Source organism: Chiloscyllium plagiosum, chromosome 7, assembly GCF_004010195.1.
Source record: "Chiloscyllium plagiosum isolate BGI_BamShark_2017 chromosome 7, ASM401019v2, whole genome shotgun sequence".
Lineage (NCBI taxonomy): Eukaryota > Metazoa > Chordata > Chondrichthyes > Orectolobiformes > Hemiscylliidae > Chiloscyllium > Chiloscyllium plagiosum.
Window position 1 is genome coordinate 63,784,313 of NC_057716.1, and position 18,062 is coordinate 63,802,374.

Consider the following 18,062-nt stretch of genomic DNA (forward strand, 5'->3'; position numbering starts at 1 on the left):
TTCGTTAGGCACGACCTACCCTTCACAAAACCGTGCAGACTGTCCCTGATCAGATTATTCTTTTCTAGATGGTTATAAATCCTATCTCTTATAACCTTTTCCAACACTTTACCAACAATTCTCCTTATTATAGCTGAGAAGCAGAATGTCAGGATTTCACCACTTATCTTCACTCTTCCAGCCCTATCGTGTGTGGTTTTCCTCCTGAAATTGATTAGATTGTTTACAGTGTGGAAACAGGCCCTTCGGCCCAACAAGTCCACACCGACCCTCAGAGAGAGAGAGAGAGAGAGAGAGAAAAAAGTGGGTGACATGTAACTTTTGATGCAGTTGGTGAGGAACCCCATGCAAGTGATTAGGCAGCGCAGCTGACATGTGGGATTAGTGGTGTCAGGGATTGGGGAGAGTAATGGTGAGTGAGGGAAGATTTTGCAGGCAACAGTGAGAATAGGGGAGTGTGATTGGAGATTGGTGCAGCAGCAGACATAGAGTGAGTATGAAGTGTCAGAGAAAAGGTGATGACACTTACACAGACGGAGTGGGGAAAATCACTGATCTTCTTTTCAATGCTGTGAATTCCTCCAGACCACTGAGACTGCACTGACACATGGAAACCTAGGAAAGACCGGCATGGTCTGATGTTGTAGCCTCCACTGCTAGTCCTGAGCAAAGAGGAAGTACCAGCACTCTGTCGGTCGTGACTTCCAGGCCCCTACCCACGAAGTAGAGTTCAATAAATGCTTTGAGGGTTAAAAGAGCAGATTGTTTTTAATTTTCATAAAGATGTTAAAATGCTAACTTGCACTAAGGACATAATTTTTCTTGCTCTATTTTATAGTTTTAAATTAAGTAATGATGCCTTTTTATGTTATTTATTCAGGCAACATTTAAAGGATGGACGGACATCATGTATGCAGCTGTTGATTTAAGAGGTGTAAGTATGCATTAGATGGTTTAATTTATAGACATTCGCTTTACAAGCTCAAATGAGCAACAGCAAAAATTGCCTCTCTAATTTAATGCAATTTGTGAATATTGCTGCAATTATTATTAAACCATATTATTTACATGAAAGAAAAAGTCACCAGATTATAACTGATCCCAAATATTGGGAAATAGTTTCCAGCGTACTAATCATTAATTTAAAAGGTTAGTGTTTGGAGCATATATTTCACTATTCATCAAGAATTGCCACTGGGTTATTATGTTTTTTTAACAAATAATTATTTTGTTTTAGTGAACATTTTGACAATCTTTTGAAACAAGTAAACTTTTGGGGTTGCTTTAAAGATGAATAAAACCAAGCAATGCTGTCAGGAAGATTGCTTGAAATTTCCAGTGCAACTCTGTTAGTGAGGCAAATTTCTTCTTGTAGAAAATTACAAGGAGCAAACACTGAAATAAATCAAGTAACTAGGACACAGAGGACATAGTTCCATGCAATAACAGACTTTATTATCCAAAGTAATTAATAATGTGATCACCAAAACTTAACTGTATACATGATCTATATGGAATACTCTGCCTAACAATTTGCTAAGGAACGTGCACCAGCCAAGGTCAATACCCTCAGGACGGGAGAACAGGGAAGAAGTTACCATTTGAATAACCATTGTGAACAAGTTTCACTTGGGGTTCTGCCAATTTCAAACTTCTAGGAGTGTTTTTGCTTGGCTACTTTTTCTGCAATTAAAAGCACCTTGTTTTCAGACACAGGGTTTGCAAGTCATGGTCTCACTGCACCTATTCCCGTTTAGGAATGAATCAGATAAAGTTGGTGATCTGAATGATTTTAACAAGACTCAAGTTGCACATTGAATGCATTCCCAACAGAGAGCCTATAGCACGTGAGGCTTGCCATGTCCCAGTCAGCATCCAGTTTTTTAAGGGATTCCATCCCTCTTACAGGAAATCTGAACTGAATGAAACAAGGATGCTTTGATTGAGGAGTGCATCACTTCACAGTAGGCAAAATTCACAGTAATGCATTTAAGTGTGATGGTCCTCATTGTGTTAACTCACACAGTTTTCATAACTAAAATAGTCACATTATTCTTGATCACCAAACCATTTCACTTCTCTGTTTCCATTTAGAAAATGTATCACAGATAATGCATAAATGAAAGTCATAGTACATAGAAACTAAGCAAAATACTGAAGAAGTGCAATTGTAACTTGAACAAGATCAAGACTTGGGAAAATATCTAGTTTTAGGCTGATAGTGGCAAGTAATATTCACATTACTCAAGTGCCAGGTGATGGCATTCTTTAACAAGAGAGAATCTAACCATATCCTCCTGACATCAATAACATTACCACTATTGAATCCTGTACTATCAGTATCTGGGGGTTACCAGTGACCAGAAACTGAACAGGGCCAGCGTATAAACACGTGGCTATGAAAGAAGGTCACATGATAGGAATCTGAGGTAAGTAACTGTCCTCCTGATTGCCCAAATTATATGCAACATCTACAAGATACAAGTCAGAGCATGATGGAATACTTTCCACTTGCCTTAATGAGTGCAGTTTCAACAACACTCAAGAAACTTACACCATTACTTCAGCATTGCTGTGGCAAATTCCTAGAGCTCCCTTCCTAACAACACTGTGTGCCTGTACCCATGGACTGCAGCCATTCATAAAGGTAGGTCACCACCACCTTCTCAAGGTCTTAGGGTTGATCAGTAAATGCTGGTAAGGCAATGCCCACTTCACATGAATGAATGCGAAAAAAAAATTTGGTGTGAGTTAGTATGGATGAGTTATATGTGGATTCTAAATAATAAATGAAGATCATCACCAAACCACTATCAGAAATATGTGATAGAAATGCTTTTTATGTCTTAAAATCCACTTCACTCTGGTCAGTTGTTGTACAAACCATAGGTCTCCAATCAGTTACCCAAAAACCATTCTGAAGCGTTGACTTTTGAAGAAAAAAAACTAACCGCCTCCCCATGTGAAATAAACAAAATACAATAAAATTTGATGCTATATATATATATATAATGTGTCTGTGATGTACGCAAGGGATTTGGCTTTCAATAGTCTTAATAGTCTTAATAATTGATATATAGATATATATTAATGAGACTATTAAGAATATTGAAAGCCAAATCCTTTGCATGCATCACAGACAGCCTATATACAATGTACATTGTGAAGGATAGTCATGGAAGTCAATACCATTTTTTTAAGGGTGAACATATTATCCACCTTATTGCATTTTTGTGCATTTTCATTTCTTCTGTGCACGGAAGTATACAATAAATTTATTTTTAAAATTCAAGTATGATCAACTTTTCAATTTTGGGTAGAAAAGAAACAAGTCCAGGGACTCTGCAGCATAGTATTAATGTCAAGTGACAAAAGATAGATGTTGCCATCTTCATTTTCCCACCATGAGAACATTTGTGGATGGACTCTGTACTGGTGAATTCCATAAACATACTGCTGTTATACATTAACTTCCAAGTTTTTAGTTGAATGATTACAGCATCCCTGCCTTGTATTGCCTTACCTTGTCTTTTTGCACTTTACCCACTCAGCCAGAGATACAAAGCTCATGTTACTTCTGTCTTGCCTTACCTTTTAGTGCAGACACAAAAGGAAGGATGCTTGTCATGGTTGACAGCAGCTCACACTCAAAGGGAATAGCCATTTTTCAACGGTCCTGGCACAGTAAGTCAAGGGGAGCCTCCATTACTAGTCAATGGTCAGTCTGCTGCTCAGAGAGGGCACATTCAGGATGGTCTCCACATATAGGTCAGGATTTGAATGTCAGGAAACCCGTCACCCATTTTGAGTCTTTCCTCCTGAACAGAAAGAGAGGCCAGTATTAGGGGAAGATGGAAGTGTGGCACAGTTTGCTTTTGGTGCATGTGTCCCAAATGAGTGAATTAGTAGATACCACGGAGAGGGCATCCACAGTTAGTGCTGTCAGAGATTGGAGTGGGTGACAGTGAATGAAAGAAAGTGCTGCATGCAATAGTGATCATGGAAGGCTTTGGTAAAAGGTGGGTGCAATTGCAGAAATTGATTGAGTGTGAGCTATCAGAGAGAGGATGGCACTTACAAGTGGAGAAGTTCATTATCCTTCTTCCTACTGCACAGTGTGTTCCTCCAGACAGCTGAGACTGCTTTAACCTGGTGGCAACATCGGATCAGACTGGCACAGCATTGTGTACTCTCCCCACTACTGATCCTGGGTGGAAGAGGATGTTCCACCTCTGCACTGCCTGATCAGCAGGTATTTCAAGTCCCTGTTGTCTGAGGTAAATGTCAGGAATCTGATAATGCTCCTCTGGCTGCATCACAGGCTTCTAAAGATGATGCAGGCATATGGGAAGCTGCTGAATTCTGCGATATTGGCGAGTTGTTACAGGAATTGTGGGTAGTAAGATAGGGCCAGAATCCGATGTCAAGGATGCCGGTAGGGGCAGGATAGGTACCTAATGAGGCATCTTTAATCAGAAATCCCTCCAAAAGACCTGAGACAACATGGAGATAGCCAAAAAAAGGAAAATACAGCCTTTTTTTCCCTAAAGCATTCTGTCTTTCAGCTTTCTCCTTTTTTGTGATGCTCTTCGAAGTTTAAAACTTTTACTATGTTTTTGGCTTAATTTGTTCTAATGCCACCTCCTTTGTCTTGTTGTTAGTTTGTTATTGTGTAATTATATCATATAAATACCTTAGCTGGTATTTTCTCAGCCCTTCAGCAGCATGGGCATTGAAGAGAGCTTTGAGAATATATAGCAAGAATGGAAATATTTGATTATCAACATTGAGAAAAGAATTTCCAATTTTTTGCTGAAGGTTTCAAAAGAGAACTCTTAATATCACTAATGAGTGATGACTACCTTACTTCTGTGCATTTGCACCTCTCATTAGCTTATCTTGCCTCATTTGTATGCTGTTCACAATTCTCCCATGCACTGCAGAGAAACTAGAAGAATTCTCCCATGCACTGCTGAGAAACTCCAATCTCTGACACTACTAATCATGAATGCCCTCTGTGTCATTTACTCACTCACTCACTTGGGACACATGCACAACCTGTACCACACTTCTATCTTCTGTTAACATTAGTCTCTCTTCCAGCATGAAAGTCAGAGCAGTTAGCGGGTGAGTCCAGCTCCCCACTTGTTTCTCTGCACCTCCATCATACCATCCACACACATCAACATCTCACTGCAAGCAAGCTTCATGGACAACAGCTGCTCCACCATCTCTGAGAGAAATCAGCATTAACAAAATATCAGACTCACCACATCATCATGGCTGGTCACAGATTAACTCAGAATACATCTCACCACTGCACTTTGGAACTCATGGATGCCTTACATTGCAATGTTCCAGCCAGGCTACTCTGCACAGGGACACACACCTATTTTGTGCATCTGCACAGGATGCATTTTATAGCTCTTCTGCTTGCTTTTGCAGAACACATTGCCTTGTTCTTAGTTAGAAGCTCACATCATCTCTGGTTTGCTGTGCCTTTTTCAATGAGAATTTATAGGATCAAAGCACCTCTGCCTTCCCTGGCTTTTTAGCACAGAGAAACAGATTCCTTTCCATAGCCAGCACTGAACAATCAACAGGTGGACATGTTACTGTACAGCACCATGCTTATGTCAGTATCATTCCTGCAGCATATGCTAGTGCCAGCTGCTTATGTGGCAAACACACAGGGTGTGCTTTGGTCAAATGACCATGTTCAAAAGTCAAAGAGGAGCATTTCTTGGTGCAGTGAACCATGGTCAGTCAAAAGGTTGACTCACTCAGTTAAGGTCAAAAAACCCTCAGCCCTTTTCCCCCTCCACATGCCTGATGAAGACTTTATGCCCAAAACCTTGACTCTCCTGCTCCTCGGATGCTGCCTGGCCTGCTGTCCTTTTTCAGTGCCACACGTTTTGACTCTGAGTGTCCAGCATCTGCAGTCCTCACTTTCATTCACTTAATCTGATTGAGGGCAGTCCATACAGTGTAGTGGAAATCAAGAAACCCAAGTTTAGGGAATTATACTGTTACTCTGCAGGAATAAGGACAGTGAAGGTGGGAAAACTCCAAATTTAATGGTGGAATCTAACATAGCACAGGCATTACAAAATACTTTGCAGGAAGGTAGGTGTTCACAAGCTAGCATTATGTCTGACCTCAATGGGAGTGCAGTGGATTGTTATCGTGAGCATGACAGGCAAGTAAGCCTCGGACTGAGGGGGAAACTTGGGCAAATTACACATCAAATTGGAAGAGTTGAATGGGAATGTGGAGAGCCTGGAAGTTAATAGAGTTGATTGAAGTGGTTGTTGGAACTTAATTTGGATAAATGTGAGGTATTACATTTTTGTAAAGTGAGTAAGGGCAGGACGTGTACAGTTAATGGTACAGCCCTGGGCAATGTTGTCAAACAGAGATGTAGGGGCTCAGGAATGTAGTTCTTTGAAAACTGCACAACACATAGACAGGGTGGTTAAGAAGCCAATTAGCATGTTTGCCTTCATTGCTCAGACCATTGAGTGTAGGAGTTGGAAAATCATGTTGCGTTGCACAAGACATTGGTGAGGTCACTTTTGGAGTACTGTGTACAGTTCTGGTCATCCTTTTATACGAAGGATATTATTAAATTGGAGAGAGTTTAGAAAAGATTTACTGAGATGTTACTGGGATGGAGAATTTGAGTTATAGGGAGAGATTAGATAGAGTCTGACTATTTTCACTGGACCGTGAGAGGCCGAAGGATGACTTTACAGAGGTTTATAACATCATGAGGGATATAGATAAGGTGAATAGGGTGGAAGATTTCAAAACTAGGAGTATATTTTTATGGCGAGAAGAGAAATATTTAAAAGGGAGCTGAGGGGCAACCTTTTCCTTGATGAAGTGAATTGCCAGAGGACGTGAGAGATGCAGGTATAGTTATAACATTTAAAAGACATTTGGACAAGTACATGAAGAGAAAAGATTAGAGGGATATGGGCAAAATGCAGGCAAATGGAACCAGTTTAGTTTGGAAAACTTGTTTGGCATAGATGAGTTGGACCGAAGGGTCTGTTTCCATGCTGTACGACTCTTACAGGGTAGATATTCAAGAGAAAATCTTGACTACCCAGCTGAGTTGTAATTTACTTACAAGAGCAAAACCTGGATAATGTGCCATCTTCAACCATACCTCAACTGCAGAATAAGCAAAAATATTGGCTACCAACACCTTCACAATAAATGGAATTTTTTTATGGGACATGGCAGATATGTTTGCAGTATGAGGTAGAATTTCATTAGTAATTGAGAAATAATCATCACCCATCATTAAATGAATGTACACTCCTTTGTGAAACATATAGATAGAATGAACTATTGTCTCCAGAGAAGTGTGTGTTCATGAATGATCAAGTAATTTCACAATCTTGTTGTGAGTGTAGGCAAAACCATATGATAAAGCACTCTCATTATCTTTGGCCTCAACTTGTCATTAAAGTGCTAAGTCTTGGTTGAACTCATGAACATAAGAGTGAAAGGCTTTCTAAAATCTAGGATACTTCTCAAGGATGTGCAATGCCTCACCAAGATAACATCTAGTCTCCTTGGCTGTATAAAGTGACTGCTTAACTCTGACATAGGTAGCTAAGTAAACAAGTCCTACAGCTAAAAGGATAATCGATCAGACATGTGATTAAAAATGCAAATATATTTACAGATGTGAAAGTATATTTAGAATAACTTGTCACCTATACTATCTGTGTGCCTCCATGGAGGTTTTTTACATGCCCTTCCTACATACCCAGGTGGAGTACTGGGATTTGCAACTCATCTGGAAGGAGCTTGCTCTACAGTAGGCCTGGAATATTAGTGTGGATAACCCAAGGGCCATTTGTGACAAGAGGGCAGAGGCATATTGAGAGTCTCAGAGAATAGGTTAGAGGTAGAGGGGCTCGGTATCCATGGACTGTCCTGAGAGAAAAATTCTGGGGGCCTGTGAGTGGTTGCTCCTCCTTCTGTGTATCCGCTGGCAGCACCCTGTCTCTTTGAGGGGCAGGGACACCTGGAGTGAATTTGAGGTCTTGCATCTCTGGCAGCTATTGAGAGTTCTGCTGAAACTGGCTTCCCATGGCTGCTGCCAATCTATCCATGGAGACAGGCAAGTGCATGTATGCCAGAATCAGCACTGCACTGATAATCTTGATGGACAATGTGATTGTTCACTTCCGATTAATAAGTATCTTTGACAAACTAGTTCTTTTGTCTGTCAAAGACAAAACTATTAATGGCTGATTCGATGTGATCATCTTCTGCCAGGGCCTGAGCAGGTGACTTTCTCAAACAGCTGTGGAGTAATCCCAGTGATATGCTCACCAGATAGTGCTCCTAAATTTAATCTAGAAAACCAAACAGCTAAAGTGAAAGTCTGTACTGGTGCGGAGTGTTGGCTAAAGCCTTTCCCATGCATCCTCTGAGGGATCTGTGGCTTCTACAGAATGGAGGATGAGCAGCTGATTGGCTACAGACACTATATTCTTTGGGTGGCACTTTTGTAGGTTCTGCTGGTGGTCAGAGAAGAGAGGCCATTAGTTATACAACAGTGCTAGAAGGTTGAACATCATAAGAAGAAGCTAACACCAATGGAAGTAGAAGTACAATGAAACTTACCTTGGTTGCTTGAACATGGAAGTCTTAGCATCCACATGGTCCAGATCGTTTCCCAGCATCTCAAGCATCTTCTCCAAGACGGTATGGAATTAAAAGTTGACAAAGCATCACTCATCTTTGCACTCTATCGTTGGTTAGAAGACATATTTTGTTTCATTGGAGAGAGGGATCAAGAAAAATGAAAGTGGATGGAAGAGCTGTCAGTGGTGATGAGGTGTCCCATTGAGAATGGAAGGCAAAGGGACAGGACATAGTTTTGGAGAATGAGGTGGATGAGCAGCATTGAATGAAGATGCTGCATTTAATAGTGAGAGTCATATGCCACTCTTCTTGGAGATATCCCTGTGCAGAGTTCAAGTGTGTGTGAGGGAACGAAAAAGAAAATGGTGACACTTACTCTTGCGGATCACAAAAGATCGTTGACCTTATTTCTGGTCCCGATGGCAGTTTCTTTTGGAATGTATAACAGCACTATCTGAGGATGACATCTCTATCAAGACAGGTTGGATCTGGCAAAATGCCTCCATAGGAAAGAATGTAGGCCTTTCTCCACCATCCTGTCTACCTGCAGATCACTTTGTCCAAAGTGGCGTTCCATCTTCCCTTTCTGAGCCATGACCTTTCTCACAATGATCAAGGACAAGAGTGGAAAGGCCTGCTCCTGAAGCCAGAGAGGTGTGCATGGTGTATAAAGGTCAGTAAGAAAAAGCTGGTATTCAAATATCATGTCAGCAGCATGAATGTGGACAGATAATGGCAATGACAAGCACATCCACCTCTGCTGCCACATGCTTGCATGATGCCATTAGAGCCCAGATGAACAATTAATGGAAAATTTTGTCAGGAACGTTGCTGTGAGCAACAACAGGACACTGGCATGAAACACCATGAAAATAACCCTGAGCCTAAAAATGGGATATTTCAAATCATCGTTTTTATAAAGGGAAGGGACAAGTCTGAGAGTTGTCTCAAAAGTTAAAAATGTTATAAATTCCATAATTTACCTGTTTTTTTAGACAGATTAACAGAAAGCATGAACAGGTTTCTGTACTTAACAAAAATTAATAGTTATTGCAAATGAATAGATTCTAGATACAAGTAAACTATTGTGAACTGTTGCAATATAAACTCTATTAGATAAAACTCTGGGCCCCCTTCTAAGATTCTCCTATAGACATGAATAGACCAGATAAAGATATTATGGGTGAAGGGAAAAACGGAGAAGGCAGTTCAATGGTTCCTGTCCACAGCAACTGCTGGAAAGGTTCCTTTGGGCTTGTCAGGACTTGCTGCTCCATGATCTCTCTTCTCCAGGTATTTTGCACGAGCTTGCAGGAAGCACAGAACAACTGATTCATTGATTAGAACATAGAACATAGAATGCTGGAGAAGCACAGCAGGTCAGGCAGCATCCAAGGAGCAGGAGAATCGATGTTTTGGGCATTGGCCCTTCATCAGGAATGGTCTCCTAGCACAAATACCTGCAGTACCCCACCATGACACCCCACAGTAGCCTCATAGTACTTTGGCTTGTCTTGCCTTTAAGTTCTTCTCTCTAATGAAAACAGCCTCAAGTCCCTCAGCTTTTCCTCATACGATCTTCCTACCATACCAGGCAACATCCTGGTAAACCTCCTCTGCACCCGTTCCAGTGCCTCCACATCCTTCCTATAGTATGGCGACCAAAACTGCACACAATACTCCAGATGCGGCCGCACCAGAGTCTTATACAACTGCAACATGATCTCAGGACTCCGGAACTCAATTCCTCTACCAATAAAAGCCAGTACGCCATATGCCTTCTTCACCGCACTATTTACCTGGGTGGCAAAGTCACCCAGGTAAATAGTCTCTGACTTGTTTGCCAAAATTAATAGCTGACAGCAACTGTTGATGGAAAATAAGTTGGTTTTACTTCAGGCTGTAAGCATTTTGAATTGAAGGGAGAAAGACAGCACCTCTGTTGTCAGAGGTCCAAAGGATTCTGCCCCCTGTTGTTAACACAGGCAAGCTGTTTAACTGCTTGTGAGCCAGTTATATATTGTTGGCAGGCAGAAGGCCTTTGTCCTCAATGATTGGTGACTATTGCACAGATCAATCAGCAGCTGTTGCTGGCTGAGTCTCCCATTGTACTCAATCCTGAGCTCCAGCCTGTCTGCAGTAATTTCCCTTCATTGCATCAGATGTAGGATGACCAATGAGGTCTTCTCCACCATTCAGTGAAATCATGGCTGACTGGATACTCCTCCACTCCACTTTCCTGCCTTTTCTCATGACTCCCTTAACTGATTAAAAATCTGTCTGTCTTGCCCTTCAATATACTTCATGATCCAGGCTTAACAGATTAGATTAGATTAGATTACAGTGTGGAAACAGGCCCTTCGACCCAACAAGTCCACACCGACCCGCCGAAGCGAAACCCACCCATACCCCTACATTTACCCCTTATCTAACACTACGGGCAATTTAGCATGGCCAATTCACCTGACCCTGCACATCTTTGGACTGTGGGAAGAAACCGGAGCACCCGGAGGAAACCCACGCAGACACGGGGAGAACGTGCAAACTCCACACAGTCAGTCGCCTGAGGTGGGAATTGAACCCGGGTCTCTGGCGCTGTGAGGCAGCAGTGCTAACCACTGTGCCACCGTGCCGCCCACTACAGATGTCTACATGAAATAATTCTACAGATTCACTACCTTGTGAGAGAAGAAATTCCTCTTCATCGCTACCTTAAATGGATAACTTTTTTTTAAATCATTCCCTCTGGTGCTAGTCTAATCCACAAGGGGCATTGCCTCTACATTGAGCTTGCCAAGTCCCCTAAGAATCTTGTATGTTTCAATAAGATCATCTCTCATACTTCAAATTTCAATGGATAAATGCCCAAACTACTTAACCTCTCCTCATTAGACAGTCTATCCATACCCCAGTATCAGCCTAAGCCTTTTCTAGATTGTCTCAAATTCTATTATCTTTCCTACGTCCAAAAATGCTCTTAGTACCTGATCAGGTGTACCCTAGAACTCTATGGGAATCTAGGGAACTGATTGCTGGACCCTTGCTGATGTATTTGTATCATCGATAGTCATAGGTAAGGTGCCAGAAGACTGGATGTTGGCTAGCATAGTACCATTATTTAAGAAAGGTGGTAAGGACAAGTCGGGGAACTGTAGATCAGTGAGCTTGGCGTTGGTGGTGGGCAAGTTGTTGGAGGGAATCCTGAGGGACAGGATGTACATGTTTTTGGAAAGGCAAGGACTGATTAGGGATAGTCAACATGCCTTTGTGTGTGGGAATTCATATTTCACAAACTTGATTGAGTTTTTGAAAAAGTAATAAAGAGGATTGATGAGGGCAGAGTGGTAGACATGATCTATATGGACTTCAGTAAGGTTTTCAACAAGGTTCCCATGGGAAACTGATTAGCAAGGTTAGATCGCATGGAATACAAGGTGAACTAACCATTTGGATACAGAACTGGCTTGAAGGTAGAAGACAGGGTGGTGGTGGAGGGTTATTTTTCAGACTGGAGGCCTGTAACCAGTGGAGTGCCACAAGAATCGGTACTGGGCCCATTACTTTATGTCATGTATATGAATGATTTGGATATGAACGTAGGAAATATAGTTAGTAAATTTGCAGATGACACCAAAATTGGAGGTGTAGTAGACAGTGAAGAAGGTTACCTCAGATTACAAAGTGATCTTGATCAGATGAGCCAATGGGCTGAGAAGTGGCAGATGGAGTTTAATTTAGATAAATGCGAGGTGCTGCGTTTTGGGAAAACAAATCTTAGCAGAACTTATATATGTAATGGTAAGGTCCTAGGGAGTGTTGCTGAAGAAAGAGACCTTGGATTGCAGGTTCATAGCTCCTTGAAAGTGCAGTCGCAGTTAGATAGGATAGTGAAGGCGGCGTTTGATATGCTTTCCTTTATTGGTCAGAGCATTGACTATAGGAGTTGAGAGGTCATGTTGCAGCTATGCAGGATGTTGGTTAGGCCAATTTTGGAATATTTCATGCAATTCTGGTCTCCTTCCTATTGGAATGATATTGTGGAACTTGAAAGGGTTCAGAAAAGATTTAAAGAATGTTGCCAAGGTTGGAGGATTTGAGCTGTAGGGAGAGGTTGAATAAGCTCGGGCTGTTTTCTCTGGAGCGTTGAAAACTTATAGAGGTGATCTTATAGAGGTTTATAAAATCATGAGGGGCATGGATAGGATAAATAGACAAGGTCGTTTCCCCGGTGTGGGTGAGTCCAGAACTAGAGGGCATAGCTTTAGGGTGAGAAGGGAAAGATATAAAAGAAACTTAAGGGGCAACTTTTTCACATAGAGGGTGGTGCATGTATGGAATGAGCTGTCAGAGGAATGGTGGAGGCTGGTACAATTACAATATTTAAAAGGCTGCTGGATGCTATATGAATAGGAAGGCTTTTGAGGGATATGGACCAAGTGCTGGCAAATGGGACTAGATTAGTTTGGAATATCTGGTCAGCATGGACGAGTTGGACCGCAGGGTCCGTTTCCATGCTGTACGTCTCTATGACTCTACTCCTTGTTGTGGTTCTGTTCGCCGAGCTGGAAGTTTTTGTTGCAAACGTTTCGTCCCCTGGCTAGGCGACATCATCAGTGCTTGGGAGCCTCCTGCGAAGCGCTTCTTTGATGTTTCCTCTGGTGTTTATAGTGGTCTGTCCCTGCCGCTTCTGGTTGTCAGTTTCAGCTGTCCGCTGTCGTGGTTGGTATATTGGGTACCCAGCACTGATGATGTCGCCTAGCCAGGGGACGAAACGTTTGCAACAAAAACTTCCAGCTCGGCGAACAGAACCACAACAACGAGCACCCGAGCTACAAATCTTCGCACAAACTTTGAACTCTACTCCTGCTATGGTCTGACTGGAGCCTTGCACAGTTTTAATAAAACCTTCATACTTTTATGCTCCCATTCCCAACATTCTATTGTCTATTACCCATTCAACGTGGATGCTACCTTTTGTGATTCTGTAACTTTCTGCAGTCTTAATCCATGTAAAGGATAGTAAGCTCCTCTATTCTTCATGCCAAAGTGCTTACATTCTCCCACATTATATTCCATTTGCCAAGTTATTGCCCACTCGCTTAACCTGTCTATATGGTTTTTTTAGACTTTGATGTCATCTTCACCACACGCCTTCCCACCTGTTTTTGTGTCGTTTGTAAACTTGGCTATAATACATTTTTCCTCATGCAAGTTATTACTGTATATCATAAGCAATTATGGCCCAGCACTGATCCCTGTGGCACACCACTAGTTACAGGTTGCCATTGTGAAATGTCTTCCTTATCCCAATTCTAAGTCTTCTATCAGTTAGCTAGTTCTCTATCCATGCTAAAATACTTCCTCCAATCCCATGACCTCTTATCTTATTAAGTAGCCTAACACATGATACCTTATCAGGTACCTTCTGAAAATCCAAATATATTATGTCTATTGCTTTCCCTTTATTTGTTCTGCTTGTTATCTCCTCAAAGATTTCTGAAATGAATCCAAACTTTCTAAAGTACCATTGAAAGAAACATTCTGAGAGCTGTAGCGGGTCACAAATCTGCTTCCCTCCTTCAATGAGGTTGTGGTTAAACTATGATTACTCGACATGGACTTAGTAATCAGAGCTACTATAACTGGTACATATTTTTAAAAGATAGTTTGACCATCCTAAATGAATTTTTTGAAAAATAACAGAAAGGATAGATTATGAACTTAATTACCTTAGTTTACAGGTTTTCAAAAAGTAACATGAAGTCGCACAAACTGGAGTCCTGTAGAAAAGCTAATGGCATGTTAGTGCTTTTGGATAGAGTAATAGTCCTGATAACGTAAACTTAATGAGCTATATTGCCCGGACTCTCTGCCACCGATCTCTTCCTATTATTTCAAATGAAATTTGTATTATAACTCTATGCTTCGAAAGATTCGGAATTTAATTGGGCTGTTTTCCTGTGGAATATTTACTGTGGGCTATGGACACTACTGTGGATTATTTTGCCACTGTAATGTTATATACTTTGGTTATAAACTTGAATATCAAATCAGTACAGAACAAAATGTATACAGCATTTATTTTCAGTATTTAAAGCTCTTTTCCCTTAATTATATTTTTCTTCAGGTGAAGCAGCAGCCTGACTATGAACACAGTCTGTACATGTACTTTTATTTTGTCATCTTCATCATCTTTGGATCTTTCTTCACTCTAAATCTGTTTATTGGTGTTATCATTGACAACTTCAATCAACAGAAGAAAAAGATAAGTATTTTGCCCTATGGGAAAATTGATATAATCAATATGCCATGGAGTGGTACTTATGACATTGATACTGTGCTTATAAAACATCAGTAGGATTATGGTTTTGTGCAAAATATCCTGCAGGTCAAATCTGTCAGTTTTTTACATGTACAAAGTAACTCTGGGGAATATTTTCTTTTTTTAAAAAAAGAATTGTTGTACGATACCATAGGCAGGAATTTTCTCTCAGCTTCAGGGCCACATGTCAGCCTCAAAAGGGAGTTAGAAGCCCTCAGTTGTTAGGGAACAATCACCACACATTTCAACTTTCATCTGATTGGTCAATTAATGGTCAGAGAGCAGGCTTGTTATCTAACTAAGGTAGGCAGAAGGCGTTTCAATACTGTAGGAACAGTGGCAAGACGTTCAACTCGAAAGCAACAAGCGAGTGAGAGTGTGCCCCAAATTGAGAACATCTCTCCAAGATGTTTAAATTTAAAATTAAAAGAAAGAGAGGATGACCTGTGGCAACTGCTGAAACTGGCCTCCTCCAAACAACGGCACTGTTCCCTGCGACCTGTGGTGACCAACAGGCTGACTTGAAACTTTCAGACAGCTTCTGACAATGGGTCATTGCAGAGTTCAGTTGACTACCCACTGATTATGGGGAAGAGTGCCAATGGGCAAAGTTTTGGGAAATGGGAATTGAATAGAGAGGTGCTTGATGACTGGTCCAGACATGATGGGTCAAAGGGCCTCTCTCCATGCTGTAATACACTATGGATCTATGCTGGGGATAGGATGAAGCCAGGCAGCCAATATGCCAGCTAGTGGCATGAAATTCTGCATCTGTCCACCTCTACTCCCACCACTGAAAGTACTGAAATTCAACTCCTATTTCTGGTCATGTTTGACACATTTAATCATGTAATGATTCCTGAAACAAATGCAGAAATTGCTGGGGAAACTTAGCACTTTTCTGTTTTTGTTTCAGATCTCCAGTATCCACAGTTCTTTGTTTTGTATTGATGGAATGAGTCCTGTATTTCCTTCATGTAGTTATATTTTAATCCAATTTGTTAACCATCAGTGGCAGAAATCCAGCAATCAATTTGAAGCTGCAGTCATACTAGCACTTAGACTTAACAGGCAACTTTATTTTCTGCATTTCTCAATTTATTATAACTTTATGAATATCCTTTTTGCACCTCTGCAATAACCTTTGTTATAGCTTGAGCTACCTTTATGAGTAATAATTGTAGAACATAATTTTTGTATTCTTATTACATGCTCAACTCTTCTGCTTTTTAAGAATAATCTTTATCATTGTTTTTCTGTTCTTTGATTCTATGCTGTTTATGATTCTGACCTCTGTGTATTGGTGTACTTCTTTGTACACTTGTATTCCTCATTATCTGCTCTTTTTCCCCCCTATTTATTTCATCTCCTATGTATCTTCTGTACTACTTGAATCTGATTCCAAGTTCCAAGGTTTTCCCTTTGTGCAATTGACTTTTGTAATCTTTCAAATTGTGTCTCTTAAGCTGGTGATTTGCATCCAAAACAGGCACAAAGGCAACTGAATAACTGCTGCACATTCATGCCAGCACGAGACCTGAGCCTTATTTTGAGGCCCTCACCATATTAGAATGTCACAGGTGAACAGTGCATGTAAAATGTATACTCCATTACAACTTACTTGGTCTGCGAGGGCCATTTACATTGCGTCAGTTAACAGGGGAGTAGAGGGGTGATTATCCCAAGGGAGGACAGCGAGCCAGCAGTGGGCCCGAATTTTCTATCGAGTCTGGTAAGGTCGGGGAACGAAAGACGGACTTTGATTTCTATTAGCAGCCATTATGTCTGCACCCTCAAAATGGGAAGATCACTCATTTGAAACTGAAAATTATAATCAGTGTCCTACAGTTGTCACAGGTATCTGAATTACCTAATTAAGTAGCCTTGTGTCTGTTCATGGATAGGTTACTTGGTCTTTGCATTACTGCCGTAAAGTGCTTCGGGCAATCTTGGTCATAAATAGGATGATCAAGGTGCCTTCAACCCCTGCCCCTACATTTTATTCGCTGAATGAGCCAAATTTTCAGGTCAGAAATTTCTCTTGTAAGTCTTTATCTCTATTTTTAGACCTGACCCTGTTTTATGCTTTGTCACTTTATCTTTTGTGTTTTTGATTATTGTTCAATACTACTAACCTTTGTTTTATTTTCCTGTTTCTGTGATCTCTAAATCTTATTCCTTCATCTGTGCATCTGACTTTTGAAATACATTTTCTTTATCCTATGAATCTGATCCTTAACTTTTGAACCTAGTTCTCTTCTGAGAGTCTGGTTCTTTGTTGTTTTCTAGTTTTCTGTGAACTAAATCCTCATTCAGTTTTGAACCAATGCTCTTTTCCATTCTGTTTAACTGATTCATAGTTCTTTTAATGGAATTCCTTGTTCTGTGTGGCTTGCTCTGTTCACTTTTCTCTGTCCCGTTTACCTGATCTACTATTCTCTCTTCTGTTTCGTGTTTTGTTTAGTTTTTTCTCCTGTCCTTCCAATTCTGTGTTCTTTGTGGCCGAACAACAGTGACTGATTGCAGAATTAAGGGCAGTAACAGCAGGGAGAAGAGCTATTGACGAGGTTAGCAACCACAAATAACTCAAACACTATGAAGCTGACAGATCCATTATATTGAATAGTATGGTATACTGAATGAGGCCCACTTCACTCATACAAGGTTATTTTTTGATTGGCTCTCAAGTACTGTATTATAACAAGGGTCTTCTGTATCATTTATTCTTTATTGTATTTCGGCTCAAGTAATTACCTATTTTTGTAATTTTATAGAGAAATGTTACAAAATTTAAATAAAACACATATATATATTCAAACAAAATCATTTCTTAATTCACAAGATTCAAAATTCTGTTATATCATTTGAGGAGGCCTCTTGCAGACAGTGCAGCTGGTGAGATGGAGCAAGTGCAGATACAAATCAAAACCATTCTTTCACATGTCTTTTTAACTTAATCCCACTCCATCCGAGCCAATCAGAATTGAAACAAAGAGCAAAATTCTTAGATAATTTGAATTCTATCCAAATTTAGCTCATTGTAGTTTACTGTCAGTCCCAGAACTTTGCT

The 18,062-nt window shown here is 40.6% G+C and overlaps 1 protein-coding gene across 6 annotated transcripts in view; it reads left to right on the top strand.

The window, feature by feature from the left end:
* scn1laa (sodium channel, voltage-gated, type I-like, alpha) overlaps positions 1-18,062 on the top strand; it is a 196,914-nt gene that overhangs the window by 158,202 nt on the left and 20,650 nt on the right. For all 6 annotated transcript variants that reach the window (XM_043693899.1, XM_043693898.1, XM_043693903.1 and 3 more), the window contains 2 exons: positions 881-934; positions 14,798-14,935. In XM_043693899.1, coding sequence (XP_043549834.1) covers positions 881-934; positions 14,798-14,935 — 192 coding nt within the window. The remainder of the gene's footprint in view (positions 1-880; positions 935-14,797; positions 14,936-18,062) is intronic.